The sequence below is a fragment of the Entelurus aequoreus genome, linkage group LG24 (genome assembly GCF_033978785.1).
Source record: "Entelurus aequoreus isolate RoL-2023_Sb linkage group LG24, RoL_Eaeq_v1.1, whole genome shotgun sequence".
Taxonomy (NCBI): Eukaryota; Metazoa; Chordata; class Actinopteri; order Syngnathiformes; family Syngnathidae; genus Entelurus; species Entelurus aequoreus.
Window position 1 is genome coordinate 2,519,554 of NC_084754.1, and position 15,677 is coordinate 2,535,230.

At 39.6% G+C, this 15,677-nt stretch overlaps 2 protein-coding genes and 1 long non-coding RNA gene across 10 annotated transcripts in view; 1 reads left to right on the top strand and 2 right to left on the bottom strand.

The window, feature by feature from the left end:
• reln (reelin) overlaps positions 1 to 3,197 on the top strand; it is a 391,417-nt gene extending 388,220 nt beyond the window's left edge. For all 8 annotated transcript variants that reach the window (XM_062035613.1, XM_062035610.1, XM_062035612.1 and 5 more), the window contains one exon: positions 2,141 to 3,197. In XM_062035613.1, coding sequence (XP_061891597.1) covers positions 2,141 to 2,237 — 97 coding nt within the window. In that variant the 3' untranslated portion in view covers positions 2,238 to 3,197. The remainder of the gene's footprint in view (positions 1 to 2,140) is intronic.
• The window catches only part of LOC133641699 (uncharacterized), a 526,583-nt gene that overhangs the window by 465,733 nt on the left and 45,173 nt on the right, over positions 1 to 15,677 (bottom strand). The window lies entirely within an intron of this gene.
• Positions 12,434 to 15,240, bottom strand: nop10 (NOP10 ribonucleoprotein homolog (yeast)). Its single transcript, XM_062035280.1, has 2 exons — positions 15,036 to 15,240; positions 12,434 to 12,733 (listed from the first exon to the last, which is right to left on the bottom strand). The coding sequence occupies exons 1-2, from the start codon at positions 15,087 to 15,089 to the stop codon at positions 12,593 to 12,595; spliced, it is 195 nt and encodes a 64-aa protein (XP_061891264.1). The 5' UTR covers positions 15,090 to 15,240; the 3' UTR covers positions 12,434 to 12,592.

Here is a 15,677-nt window from a genome sequence, read left to right on the forward strand (position 1 = left end):
GCCATTTATGTGGCCCATTACTCCACTAATGTGGTCCACATCACTTATGTGGCCCATCATGTCATTAATGTGGCCCATCACGTCCCTTATGTGGTCCACCTTGTCATTTACGTGGCCCATCATGCCATTTATGTGGCCCACCTGGTCATTTATGTGGTCCACCTGGTCATTTAGGTGGTCCATCACACCATTTATGTAGCCCACCTGGTCATTTATGTGGCCCACCTGGTCATTTAGGTGGTCCATCATGCCATTTATGTGGTCCACCTGGTCATTTATATGGCCCATCATGCCATTTATGTGGTCCACCTGGTCATTTATGTGGCCCATCACGTCCCTTATGTGGTCCACCTGGTCATTTAGGTGGCCCATCACACCATTTATGTGGCCCACCTGGTCATTTAGGTGGCCCATCATGCCATTTTTGTGGTCCACCTGGTCATTTAGGTGGCCCATCACGCCATTTATGTGGCCCACCTGGTCATTTAGGTGGCCCATCACACCATTTATGTGGCCCACCTGGTCATTTATGTGGCCCACCTGGTCATTTAGGTGGCCCATCATGCCATTTATGTGGTCCACCTGGTCATTTATGTGGCCCATCACGTCCCTTATGTGGTCCACCTGGTCATTTAGGTGGCCCATCACACCATTTATGTGGCCCACCTGGTCATTTAGGTGGCCCATCATGCCATTTATGTGGTCCACCTGGTCATTTGTGGCCCATCGCGTCCCTTATGTGGTCCACCTGGTCATTTAGGTGGCCCATCACACCATTTATGTGGCCCACCTGGTCATTTAGGTGGCCCATCATGCCATTTTTGTGGTCCACCTGGTCATTTAGGTGGCCCATCACGCCATTTATGTGGCCCACCTGGTCATTTATGTGGCCCACCTGGTCATTTATGTGGCCCACCCGGTCATTTATGTGGCCCATCATGCCATTTATGTGGCCCACCTGGTCATTTATGTGGCCCATCATGTCATTTATGTGGCCCACCTGGTCATTTATGTGGCCCATCATGTCATTTATGTGGCCCACCTGGTCATTTATGTGGCCCATCATGTCATTTATGTGGCCCACCTGGTCATTTATGTGGCCCATCATGCCATTTATGTGGCCCATCATGCCATTTATGTGGTGCACTAATAGTTTGTTTTAAAATGTCTCTGACAATCTTGCACTTTCTGTTTAGAAATGACATGAATGTTTGTGCCACTGCTTAATAACTGTTTAATAAATACACTTTTGCTAAATTGACTTAGTTGTGATTTCCATCTCTGCATGCAAGTTTAAAAGTAGCATATATTAATGCAGTATGAAGAAGAATGTTTTAATGTAGACACATAAAATCATCATACTGCTGTGATTATATGCATCAAGTGTTCATTCAAGGCTACAGCAAAATATGGAGATATATATTGTGTATCGTGACATGGACTACAAATATCCAGATATTAATAAAAGGCCATATCTCCCAGCCCTAGGCTGCCTCATCATTTATGCACGACACATGTTTAAAGTCAAAGTGGACTTCATTGTGTTGGTTGTGCATGACCAAAGATGGTATATTGAGAGAGGATGTCCCACACAAAGTGTATTTGCAGTCAGTCATATTATCTTTTGGTCACTTAAAAACCAGCGAGGACATGACCTCTGTGTCCTCCATGGGGGTTGAAGCCCCACAATGCAACTTGCTTGATGCTGAGTCAGCACACATCCTGGTCAACAGGAAATGAGACCTCCCATCTTTCATGGCTCTATGTGGAAGTTTGTCCCGCCTCCCTCCATCCCCTCACCCTCACTCATTTACATCCGCCGCCCTGACCCCTGCTTTGCAGAGCGCCCCCCGGCTCACTGGCACCGCCCCCTGCTGGAGTGGAAGAGGCACTGAGCAAGACTCTCGTCTTTAATGTCCGCTCACTGCGGTCTACTTTTGTCCCCCCTTCCCCCGTGGTGTGTGAGTGTCACATGTCAGTGTCGCCATGTCTCCATCCAGCCGCACAACATCAGCACTCGTGTAGCGTAGCGCCAGGGCGTAAGACACGATAAACACCATTTTCAGAGTGCATGCCCTTCTTTGCTGCTCCGCCTTTCCAGTCGTTTTAGTTCCAACCGCTGTGTTTGTATCCCCTGCAGCACGCGTAAACAAAACTACATGATGAACTTTGCCAGACAAACGGGCGTGCGCCACTACTACAGCCGCAAGCGGCGAGCCCTGCCGCAGCGTGCCTGAGCGTCCGGAGACGGGATTCGCCTTTTTCTTCCCCGAACCCGCCATTCCCCTTCATCCCTCGTATCACCGAATCGAGTCCACGCTTCAGTCCAATCCAACCCGTGGCGCCCCCACAGAGCTTTGGCGGGAATGAAACTGACGCGGCCATTTTGTTTCGGCCAGGGTTTGTCATTGTTTGCTGAAAAGTGTTCCTCTTCCCACCTGGCTCCGATCCCACCTCCACGCCCCCACCCGTCCCCTCTTTTCCAACCACACTGTGAAATTGAGAGTTAAAATATCACGGATGAAGGAGACCCGCCTCCCAATTCCGCTGAGCCGTCAACGGAGGGATCGACGCTCCGAGGACCAGGACCAGGACCAGGACCACGACCAGGATACTGACTATGAAGAGGAAAAAAGTCAAAAAATATAATACTGTGTTCTTGCTGTTCTTGTGTTTTGTGGCTTCTTTTTGTGCTGAATTGACTGTGGTGTTTGTTTGTTTTCTACTAATTCATACGCTAGCAAACGGGGTGAGAGGGCTTCTTTGCCCCCCATGAGCTCACCGGTGCGGGCAGCGTGGGAAAATTCTCAAAATGGGCAATGTTTAAACCGGTGTTTTTAAGTTAATTTTTCAAAAATAAATCATTTTATATATGTTGGCTCCCGACAAATACAGATATTTATGGTATATGGCTCTTCACGTGACCTATTTAAGATGCACTGTGCGTGAACTGTATGTTATTTTCCAAGTGTTAAGTTATTAGGCGGTCATACTGCATCATCTTCTCTTGTGCTGTTCCCCTTTCCTCGGAAACATGGCGGCGAGGCTCTCTACGTGTTGTTTTTTGAAGTCTGTGTACCATGGACCCTCAGTGTAACTCCGGTATAGCAAACTCCTGTACATATACTGTGTGTATATCCACCATGGGGCCACCCAGCAGCCTTAGAAAAGGGAAATAAAGAACTGCCCAAACCTCATTTTCTACCACTGATTCCTCACTGCAGACATTTGAAGTGTGTTTCTGGTCTTGGCGTCCTCGTCCAGACAGAAGGGATGACCCGGCAGTGCGGCTGGATTAAAAGAGACATCGGAAATGCTGTACTGAACTAAAAATTGCTTTATCACAAGCGAGCGTCATTACACAGGATTGTAGTTCCCTGGAGGAGCCTAAGTCAAAAAAGTCAAGGACTCCTAACTGAAGAAGCCAAATCAGGAGTTTTTATATTCCTCCTTCCTGTCTCTGGTTGTGTGTGCTAAGTAAGGAGCGCATCCTGACCATAAAAGGAGATGTTCCTGTGTTGGGCTAGACAGGTTGTCTCTTCTCAAGGATAGGGCTATCACTTTTGCATTCCTATTTCCTACGAGAAGTGATCCAATCCACCTGCGAATATCAAACTAAGGGGCCTTATCTTATGCGGTCAAACTGAAATACCACTGTTTACTCAAACTTGAAGGTTTGGTTGAGTTAATTAATTCACTTCACATTCATGCAACTGGTGAATATTATTGACATATTGATTATATGTTAGTATAAAAATCCATCCATTCTCTACCGCTTTGACACTGTTAAAATATTAACAGCTTTAAACATACCAGCATGCTTATACAGTCTAGGTTTTTTTTCAAAAAGTTGCGATACTTTGAGGTTTGTTTTTTGACATTGGCTCAATTGTCAAGTTCTGAGTTTTTTTAATCAATGTTTTGAGCGTTCCTAGTAACTTTAACCTTAAAAGGCACAGGATTACAACAAAAAATGTACTACAAACGCTGAAATGTTTTACTCGGTTAATAGCACAGATTTCAAACTAGATACTGGATGGAGGTAAAAATAGCTCATTGACAAACTACTCTTTCAATCATGATCAAATGAATTGGGAATCTCATGTAAAAAATACACAACATAAAGTAGCAAGAAACACGTCAATAATGAATAAAGCAAAACATGTTCTAGACCAAAAATCACTTCATATTCTTTACTGCTCGCTAGTGTTAAATATCTGAGTTATTGTGCGGAAATATTGGGAAACTACAAATGTGCGCTTCATTCACTAACTGTGTTACAAAAAAGATCAATTACAATAATACATAATGTTGGATATAGAGAACATACAAACCCTTTATTTATTCAATCACAATTATTGAAATTTAACGATTTGGTGCATTTGCGCACAGCTAAAATGATGTACAAAGCAAACTATAACCTGCTAGCCAAGAACGTACAACAATTCTTCTCAACAAAAGAGAAATATAACCTCGGAGGAAAATCTAATTTAAAACATTTGTATGCTCGTACAACACTTAAAACCTTTAGTATATCTGTATGTGGAATTAAATTATGGAATGGATTAACCAAAGAAATCCAACAAAGCACCGTAATGATTCACTTTAAGGGACTGTTCAAACTGTTTTTTATTTTTTTATTGAGACAGAGATTATTGATGTATTTAATATTTGTTGGTATGATATATTTATTTGTTCACTGTTCTGTTACAGAGAAGCAGGAACTATGATAAAATTGCGATGGTATGAAAAGGGGTAGAATTAACTTCTTCCTACTACTTTTCGGACGCGTTGTAATGAAACAATTGTATGTTCCACATAAACTGAAACTGAATCAACTGTTGACAGGTGGAAAATAAGGAATTTTACACTGTCGTTCCGAGAGCACTCCACTAGGGGTCAGTGTGGTGTGTTGGCAACTTTGCAAAGGAGTAAGACTGCGAAGAAGCCAGAGTTGGAGGAGAGGCAAGAAATATGAAGTTGTGTGTTTGAGTGAACTTGTAGCTTTGGGAGGTAAATATTCCTAATAAATAATTGTGCAGTATACCAAATGTTCTGTAGGAAAATGGTGGCGGTATTAGTTTTATTGATTGAAACTTGTATTAGTAGATTGCATATTCCGTACAATTGACCACTAAATGGTAACACCCCAATAAGTTTTTCTACTTTTTTAAGTCGGGGTCCGCGTTAATCAATTCATGGTACATATGTGTGGTTTATCCATTTGAGGAATCATTTGGTTACTTTTAGGAAATAAATAGTGGCGATCCTTTCTGGCATCTTGCTAACAAAGCACTTCTTGTAACATTTAGTCACATTGATGTTAGCTACAAATGATAAATGAGACTGGCGGCTGGCTACGGGGTGTTAGCCAATGATTGTGGCTGGGGGGGCGGGACTTCCGGGGAGAGATGGGGAAGTGACGTTGATGATAGGAAGTGGGGGTTCGTGCATGCTTTTATTTCAAGTCGCCTGGACTACTGCAATGCACTTTATGCTGGCATTAGCCAAAAAACTCTCTCCCGGTTGCAGTTAGTCCAGAACGCGGCAGCACGACTTTTAACAGGGGCCAGGAAACGTGAGCATATAACCCCAATTCTTCGGAGTTTGCACTGGCTCCCTGTTCATTTTAGAATTGATTTTAAATCCTTGCTGTTTGTTTTTAAAGCTTTACATGGACTGGCACCTCAGTATATCTCGGACCTCATCCAAATTTACACTCCTGCGCGCGCTCTGAGGTCCGAGAGCCAGCTCCAGCTCGCGGTGCCCAGGACGAGACTTAAAACCAGGGGAGACAGGGCCTTCTCTGTGGTCGGCCCTAAACTCTGGAACACTCTGCCCCTCCATGTTCAAACTGCTCCCACAGTGGAGTGTTTTAAGTCTCGTCTAAAGACCCACTTTTATTCTTTGGCTTTTAACACTACGTGAGTTGTGTGGTCTTCTGTCCTCTGTTGTCCTGTGTGGTTAGGGTTAGGGTTATAAATTTTGATGTCTATTTTACTGTTTTAATTGGTTTCACCCTTTAAAATCGATTTTAATCATATTTATTTTTTATATTGTCTCTGTATTGGTTTTCTATTCATTTATTCTTTGTTTTTATTCAGTCATTGGTGTAGCATAATATTGTTTTTAATATTGTTTTTAATATAGTTTTTAATATTGTTTTAATATTGTTTTTAACATGGCTGTGCAGCACTTTGGAAACATTCTTGTTGTGTAAATGTGCTATATAAATAAAGTGGATTGGATTGGATTGGATTGGTTCGATTATTGCCGGGAAAAGAAGAGACGCACATTGGGGTGGTTTTCAAACTAATATTGTGCAATAAAGACAAGACACACAAAGAAGTTGTATGATCCTACATTGCAGGATTATTACAATTAGGTATGTCCGATAATGACTTTTTGCCGATATCCGATATTGTCCAACTACCGATATCGATATATACAGTCGTGGAATTAACACATTATTATGCCTAATTTGGACAACCAGGTATGGTGAAGATAAGGTCCTTTTTTTAAATTAATAAAATAAGATAAATAGATTAAAAACATTTTCTTGAATAAAAAACAATATAAAAACAGTTACATAGAAACTAGTAATCAATGAAAATGAGTAAAATTAACTGTTAAAGGTTAGTACTATTAGTGGAGCAGCAGCACGCACAATCATGTGTGCTTACGGACTGTATCCCTTGCAGACTGTATTGATATATATTCATATATAATGTAGGAAGCAGAATATTAATAACAGAAAGAAACAACCCTTTTGTGTGAATGAGTGTAAATGGGGGAGGGAGGTTTTTTGGCTTGGTGCACTAATTGTAAGTGTATCTTGTGTTTTTTATGTTGATTTAATAAATAAAAAATACCGATAATATCCGATATTACATTTTAAAGCATTTATCGGCCGACATCTCTAATTACAATATTCACCGTGTTGTTCATCTACTGCAGGGGTCACCAACGCGGTGCCCGCGGGCACCAGGTAGCCCGTAAGGACCAGGGGCCGTACTTATCAAGCTTCTTAGAATTACTCCTAAGAAGTCTGCTAAGAGTTGACTTAAGAGTAAATAAATTCTTCGCTGAAAGCTGCACTTAAAAGTTAGTTATCAAGCGTCTTACTCACACTTTCAGCGAAGTGTAGGACTGAATCTTAAGTGTCACACTCAGAGCTGAATTACGACATTACTATGTGCCGTAAACGCAATTTTAGGTGACGTCATTTCTGTGTCCATAGAAATGACCAATCACGGAAGGGAATCCCTTGTCTAAGAATAAAGAAATATCTTGGAAATATTTAAGTGGACAATGGGAGTGTATATTTTGACAAACTACAAAATAATACAAAACAAACTAGTCCCCGCCGGCACTCACGCTACCGCTCCCTCTCTTCTATCGCCCACACACTCACTGACGTCACTCACCTCACGGCCACACACATACGCTACTGTCATAACATTTTCTTTACAATTCATTAATTAGGCAACTAATTTGAAACTGGTGTGGGTGGCTCTATATATACTAGCCCACTGCAGCCACATGCAGAAATCAACAAGGAATCGAAAAGTATTAAATATGTGACAAAAATAATATCCGCTCTGTCTAAACCAGGGGTCGGCAACCCAAAATGTTGAAAGAGCCATATTGGACCAAAAATACAAAAACAAATCTGTCTGGAGCCGCAAAAAATTAAAAGCCATATTACATACAGATAGTGTGTCATGAGATATAAATTGAATTAAGATGACTTAAAGGAAACTAAATGAGCTCAAATATAGCTACAAATGAGGCATAATGCTGCAATGCGTACATATAGCTAGCCTAAATAGCATGTTAGCATCGATTAGCTTGCAGTCATGCACTGACCAAATATGTCTGACTAGCACTCCACACAAGTCAATAACATCAACAAAACTCACCTTTGTGCATTCACGCACAACGTTAAAAGTGTGGTGGACAGAATGAGACAGAAAAAGAAGTGGCATAAAACACGTCCTAGAAAGTCGGAGAAAGTTATACTTGTAAAACAAACTACGGTGAGTTCAAGGACCGCCAAAATTAGTAGGACAAAACGGCGCTCGCCAAATACTCGAATCAGTGAAGCATGTTTAATATAAACAGTGTGCTTTATAACAATTAGGGAGGTTTGCGTCATGTTTGTCCTCCTACGGAAACCATATTAAAACAAACAAAAAAAAATTTCCTCATCTTTTTCCATTTTTCATACATTTTTAAAAAAGCTCCTGAGAGCCACTAGGGCGGCGCTAAAGAGCCGCATGCGGCTCTAGAGCCGCGGGTTGCCGACCCCTGGTCTAAACGATACCGTTTGATCAGCTGCTCGTCATCAAAAAAAACAAAAACATTGTTCCGTTCCCTGGACGTTGGCGCACGTCTCTCTCGCCTCAGTGCCATCCCCTGCTGGCAACTCCTAACCACTTAAGACACCTCTGAAGGTCTCTTAAATATCGTGGAGAGTAGGAGTGATTCTTAGACTTAAGAACGTTGATAAAAAGCTTTTATTCTTAAGTTTGAGAGTAGGACTAAATTTCGCAAATTCTCAGGACTTAAAGGCCTACTGAAATGAATTTTTTTTATTTAAACGGGGATAGCAGATCTATTCTATGTGTCATACTTGATCATTTCGCGATATTGCCATATTTTTGCTGAAAGGATTTAGTATAGAACAACGACGATAAAGATTGCAACTTTTGGTATCTGATAAAAAAAAGGCTTGCACCTACCGGAAGTAGCGTGACGTAGTCAGTTGAACATATACGCAAAGTTCCCTATTGTTTACAATGATGGCCGCATGAAGTGAGAGAGATTCGGACCGAGAAAGCGACAATTTCCCCATTAATTTGAGCGAGGATGAAAGATTTGTGGATGAGTAAAGTGCAAGTGAAGGACTAGTGGGGAGTTGAAGCTATTCAGATAGGGAAGATGCTGTGAGAGCCGGGGGTGACCTGATATTCAGCTGGGAATGACTACAACAGTAAATAAACACAAGACATATATATACTCTATTAGCCACAACACAACCAGGCTTATATTTAATATGCCACAAATTAATCCTGCATAAAAACACCTGCGTGTTTGTTATGCTAGCTCCTAGCTCCTCTGCTAGCTCCTAGCTCCATAGAACACGCCAATACAATTCAAACACCTGATCAACACACACAATCACTCAGCCCAAAAGACCGTTCACCTAACCCAAGGTTCATAAAGCTTATATATTTTTAAAAAGTTACGTACGTGACGCGCACGTACGGTCAAGTTATCGAATGTTTAGCAGCCAAGGCTGCATACTCACGGTACCTGATATTCAGCTGGGAATGACTACAACAGTAAATAAACACAAGACATATATATACTCTATTAGCCACAACACAACCAGGCTTATATTTAATATGCCACAAATTAATCCTGCATAATAACACCTGCGTGTTTGTTATGCTAGCTCCTAGCTCCTCTGCTAGCTCCTAGCTCCATAGAACACGCCAATACAATTCAAACACCTGATCAACACACACAATCACTCAGCCCAAAAGACCGTTCACCTAACCCAAGGTTCATAAAGCTTATATATTTTTAAAAAGTTACGTACGTGACGCGCACGTACGGTACGGTACGTGTTATGCTAGCTCCTAGCTCCTCTGCTAGCTCCTAGCTCCATAGAACACGCCAATACAATTCAAACACATGATCAACACACACAATCACTCAGCCCAAAAGACCGTTCACCTAACCCAAGGTTCATAAAGCTTATATATTTTAAAAAAGTTACGTACATACGCAAAAAAAAGCCAAAGCTGCATACTCACAGTAGCACGTCTGCGTCTTTGTCATCCAAATCAAAGTAATCCTGGTAAGAGTCTGTGTTGTCCCAGTTCTCTACAGGCGTCTGTGTATCCAAATCAAAAGTCCTCCTGGTTAGAGTCTCTGTTATCCGAGTTCTTCCATCTTGACTGCATCTTTCGGGAATGTAAACAAAGAAGCGCCGGCTGTGTACTGTTGTGGCTGACTACGTTCGAAAAATACGTCCATTTCGCACCGACAACTTTCTTCTTTGCTTGCTCGGCTTCCTTCTACATAATGCAATGAACATGATTGAAACAGATTCACGAACACAGATGTCCAGAATACTGTGGAATTATGAAATGAAAACAGAGCTTTTTCGTATCGGCTTCAATGTGGAAGGCATACCCGTGTTCGCCGGGCTACGTCACACGCATACGTCATCCTCAGAGGCGTTTCGAACCGGAAGTTTAGCGGCAAATTTAAAATGTCACTTTATAAGTTAACCCGGCCGTATTGGCATGTGTTATAATGTTAAGATTTCATCATTGATATATAAACTATCAGACTGCGTGGTCGGTAGTAGTGGGTTTCAGTAGGCCTTTAAGTGTAAAATGGCACTCTAAGAAGCTTGATAAGTACGGCCCCAGGTGAGTAGCCCGCTGGCCTGTTCTAAAAATAGCTCAAATAGCAGCACTTACCAGTGAGCTGCCTCTATTTTTTAAATTGTATTTATTTACTAGCAAGCTGGTCTCGCTTTGCTCGACATTTTTAATTCTAAGAGAGACAAAACTCAAATATAATTTGAAAATCCAAGAAAATATTTTAAAGACTTGGTCTTCACTTGTTTGAATAAATTCATTAATTTTTTGACTTTGCTTCTTATAACTTTCAGAAAGACAATTTTAGAGAAAAAAATTCAACCTTAAAAAATATTTTAGGATTTTTAAACACATATACCTTTTTACCTTTTAAATTCCTTCCTCTTCTTTCCTGACAATTTAAATCAATGTTCAAGTACATTTATTTTTTTTATTGTAAAGAATAATAAATACATTTTAATTTAATTCTTCATTTTAGCTTCTGTTTTTTCGACGAAGAATATTTGCGAAATATTTCTTCAAACTTATGATTAAAATTCAAAAAAATTATTTTGGCAAATCTAGAAAATCTGTAGAATCAAATTTAAATCTTATTTCAAAGTCTTTTGAATTTCTTTTAAAATTTTTGTTCTGGAAAATCTGGAAGAAATAATGATTTGTCTTTGTTAGAAATATAGCTTGGTCCAATTTGTTATATATTCTAACAAAGTGCAGATTGGATTATAACCTATTTAAAACATGTCATCAAAATTCTAAAATTAATCTTAATCAGGAAAAATTACTTATGATGTTCCATAAATTTTTTTTTTTTCAAAAAGATTCGAATTAGCTAGTTTTTCTCTTCTTTTTTTCTGTTGAATTTTGAATTTTAAAGAGTCGAAATTGAAGATAAACTATGTTTCAAAATTTAATTGTCATTTTTTTCGTGTTTTCTCCTCTTTTGAACCGTTCAATTAAGTGTAAATATCATTAATTATTAATAATAACATAGAGTTAAAGGTAAAATGAGCAAATTGGCTATTTCTGGCAATTTATTTAAGTGTGTATCAAACTGGTAGCCCTTTGCATTAATCACTATTCAAGAAGTAGCTCTTGCTTTCAAAAAGGTTGGGGACCCCTGATCTACTGTATCTTTATGTACCACTTTTATTGCTACTTCAAAAGGTCATTCAGGAGATTTTGGACAAAAAAGGTAAAAATTATCTTCAAGCGTGTGTTGATTGTAAATTAATATTCAAATGTATGTAACATGCTACTAATATGTTCTTGTATGGAATAGGGGGGAAAAGCCACTGCAGTTATTTAATTTGAGTGTGTCATACCAAAGTTGAATATAATTTACTTCTGATAGTTTCAGAACATAAGGTGTTTTGAGTAAAGGAAACACCAAAGCCTGGAAATAATATGCGTTAATAAAATGCTTAATCTTTTCTTACTAAATATATTTATTTCCCTTTTGACATTAAAAATCATGTACTGCATGCAATTGCAAATTCTATATTATGTATTCCAATAATATTGTTTGTTAAAATAAAGATACTATACTTAAATATCTGCTTGACTTATGATTTCAAAACAAATTATCAAATTGTAGACTGTAAAATTGACAATACATTTTACAGTTAAATTCCGCCGACTTGAGTTTTTTTTTTTTAAACCGTAAAATCAACTTTGGAACTGTTTTTTCCATTCGCTGTAAGACACTAAAATGTTAAAAAACTAACAAAAACATTGAAACAAGATTTTATGGTAAAAAAATAAATGGCAGCTCTGTTGCTTTGCATTGTTTTTCCATTCCATTCATTATATTTTTTATATGCTGTAAAAAACAACAACACTGCTTTTACTGTAAAATTCTGGTGACTGAGCTGGTAGTTTTTAAAGTAAAATGTAAGGACTTTTTTGTGCAACTTATGTAAAAAAAATAATCATATATATATCAATGAAAACAAGTTTGGACACCCCTGGTTTGGATCAATGTGTATAGTTGATCAGAGCGTATTAAAACGTGGCCAAATATACAAATAGTGACAAAAAGTATCCAACTTTTTATTCAAAGTTGCTTTTTGCAGTGGGGATCAACCACTCTTTCATAACCACACATTGTTAAAGAACAGCAAAAATAAAACAGGGGGAAAAGTTTGACATCTGCAAACATGTTGGCATCCATAGTTTGTGTGCATGTCATGTGCTCACAGAACAGGTCTGGGCTGCTGGGTGAGCAGAAGTCCGAAGCGCTTCTTCACCGTCAAGCGATGTCGAGAGAACTTATCGTCGGGGGAGAAGCGTGCTGGGTGGGCTGAGCTGGTGGGCTGCCCGTTCGGTGCCTCTTTCTGCAGAAAGGTAAAGCAAAAGGAAGTTTTTACTCGGCAACACAACATTTTCGCTTCCTCCCCTACATGAAGCAAGCCTCCATACAAGCTTAGCACGCGTCTCGTCACATTTCGTTCCATCACTAGGAGTACCAGTTCATTCCTTCTATTCTAGAAAAACCTTGCCCATAATAGAAATACAGGGACATCATATAATTGTAAAATATCCAAGTATTGAGTTTGTGATTTGATAATTTTTATAATCCTTTATTTATAAACTGCAACATGTACAAACAGCTGAGAAACAATAATCAAAATAAGTATGGTGCCAGTATGCTGGTTTTTTTCAATAAAATACTGGAAAGGATAGAAATGTAGTTTGTCTCTTTTATCCGATTATTAATCGAAGTAATAATCAACAGATTAATCGATTATGAAATGAATCGTTAGTTGCAGCCCTAATCGAGTATATTCAATATATTGCAATATATAAAATTACTGGTGTTTGTGGTACTAAAATGTCTTGTTTGTCCTATATATGCTTTTTAGTTCCTGTTTAAATTTGTTATTTTAGTGTAACCTATTATTATGGGCTTGCCTATTTGTGATGTTAAGTTCCTGTTATACAGTATATGCCTTGAGCTCTTATTTTGAAGGCGCTAAGAGCGGAAGTGGTGACACGTTGTAGTGGAGCGGAGGTTCTAAAAGAACGGTAATAGGTGAGGGCGGACCTACGTCACTTCCGCCTACCAATCCCCTAGCAACCGGGAATTTGTTGAAAACAAACCAGCTCACAGCATTGACAGAAAAAGCATTTAACGAGCGTTGTGGCTTGGAAGATAGCGTTAAATCCTTCATTTACGCATTTTTACTTATTCGCATATCGTGTGAAAAAACGAAAATGTATTATTTGCGTCAGACTCGTCTCAGTGAACTTTAAAGCTTCTCAGGCTTAGCTTAGCTTGCTAGTTAGCTTAGCCTGTGCGCTACTAAGAAAGAGACGCGGAAGTTATCAACAACAAGATCAAGTGTTAGTGTATAAAATATTGAGAGATTTGAGGGCTACATGTATTGTTTAAGTACAACAAAGGAGAGTTTTAACAGAGAAGGGGGAGGTGGCAAAATAACATAATAAGGAAAGTAATACCAAGATTACGGGTAAATAATACCGGAATGTCCGGCAAAAAACCCCAAAAGAAAGCAGACTGACCCCTAGTAGCCTGGTCCTTGTAAGTTGTAGCCTTATGAAGGCGCAGTATAGCAGGCGAATAATGTACAAAATATGTCTTTGTATTGAAAAGTCTTGAAGACAGCATTTTGTGACTGTCTTGAAAAGTTGATTAAATGGCAACATGAAAATTATTGGTTTTTAAAAACCCAACTGTTAAGTGCAAATTTAAACGAAACTGGTTTTCGAAAATAGCTAGCTAGGCTATAGACTATATAGTATATACCGCATGTTATTTTTGTACAACAACAACTTCAGCTGTCGAACGTTATAAGGTACAAATTCAACAAGTACAATGTTAGCACGGACGGTATAGCCAAGTTGTGGTTAAGAAGGTGGATTTTTGTTCCTTATATTTACCAGAAACGAAGTGATCCGAACACACGACCCGGGACTTTGGGGGACTCCAGTGAGAACCGTCCTCGTTTTCCCGGTGTAAAGCTGCGAGCCATTTGTCTCGTCTCTGTGGGCTTTTATCACGCTTTGGCAGAACAAAATACAACCTTTGTTTTCCTTGTTTCCTGTTGTGGTTAGCACAACCAAAAACAAGTTTTTCGGCATTTAGGAGGCAGAATGACGGGTTTAACCAGCGTAGGTCGACAGGTTAAAAAGTAATGGCAACGGTTTGTTTTCAACGCCAGACTGGTTGCTATGGCTCGAAGAACCCGTATGTAGCTCAGTTGCCCGGATGTCGGCCCTCACCTATAAAGTGGTCCTTGTGTAAAACTGGAGCCTCCGTGTTTGTTATTTTGTAGTTTTATACAGTATAGGCGACATATATAAACCCACGGTTACATTAGTTTGAAAAGGCGCCAAATTGCTACATGTGAAAAAAAGGTAAGGACACAAAATGGCCCCCGTGCCGCACTTTGGCTACCAGTGACTTACTGGCGAGTTCAAGTTTGCTAGAATTGAAAATATGCAGGTTACATTTCTGAATTGTTTCACCATGTGCCAATTATACATTCATTACCACTTTCTTACTTTAGCGTTGAATGGACAGACTTATATGGACACATTCGAAACTATGGCAGCGTTGTGAACTAGCTAGCATGTTGTGCTAGCCCACGCTGAGAGAAGCAAACGTCACACTACCTTGAGAGTGTACACTCTATCTCCGTTGTCGTCCAGGTGATACTGCAGGAACATGTTGAGGGTCGCTGCTCTTGGACGAGCCTTAAAAGCACACAAAAGTTGTAGTTTTCGGAAGAAGAGACGCCACAATATGTAGACTTTCTCTCCTCGCGTGGCGTCGTGACGAGAATACACCGGATATCCTGTTTGGTTTGACGCTAAGCATTTTGGGAAATGGTGGCAAAATGTGTTCCGTTTTGTGCATCGACACAGTCAATATACAAAGAGCTTGTCGAAACACGAGAACTTACATACATTCATGGAATCAATTGTGAATAGGTAAAACGTGTAAAGCTAAATACATTTATTCAATCTCCTGGATCGTATCGACAGATATAAATGAGTTGTAATGAAGCACAACGGCCTGAGGAGGGCAGTAAAACCTCACATTTGCCTGACTCTGACGTTTACCTCTTATGAAGAAGAGCATCATCAGAAAGGTTAGTTGTTTTATTTTATTTCTCATTGCCGAGAGCTCAAACCACTCGTAAACGTTTTTGTGTGTCTGTATGCGGAGTAAAACTATACAACACAAGCAATGCCAAACTATTAATCAATCAATCAATTTTTGATTGATTGAAACTTTTATTAGTAGATTGCACA

Bases quoted from the DNA above. Each gene is read 5' to 3' on its own strand.
- nop10 (XM_062035280.1), bottom strand. From the start codon at position 15,089: ATGTTCCTGCAGTATCACCTGGACGACAACGGAGATAGAGTGTACACT. The intron at 12,734-15,035 runs GTAGTGTGACGT...ACCTTTCTGCAG, and splicing joins ATAGAGTGTACACTCTCAAG to AAAGAGGCACCGAACGGGCA.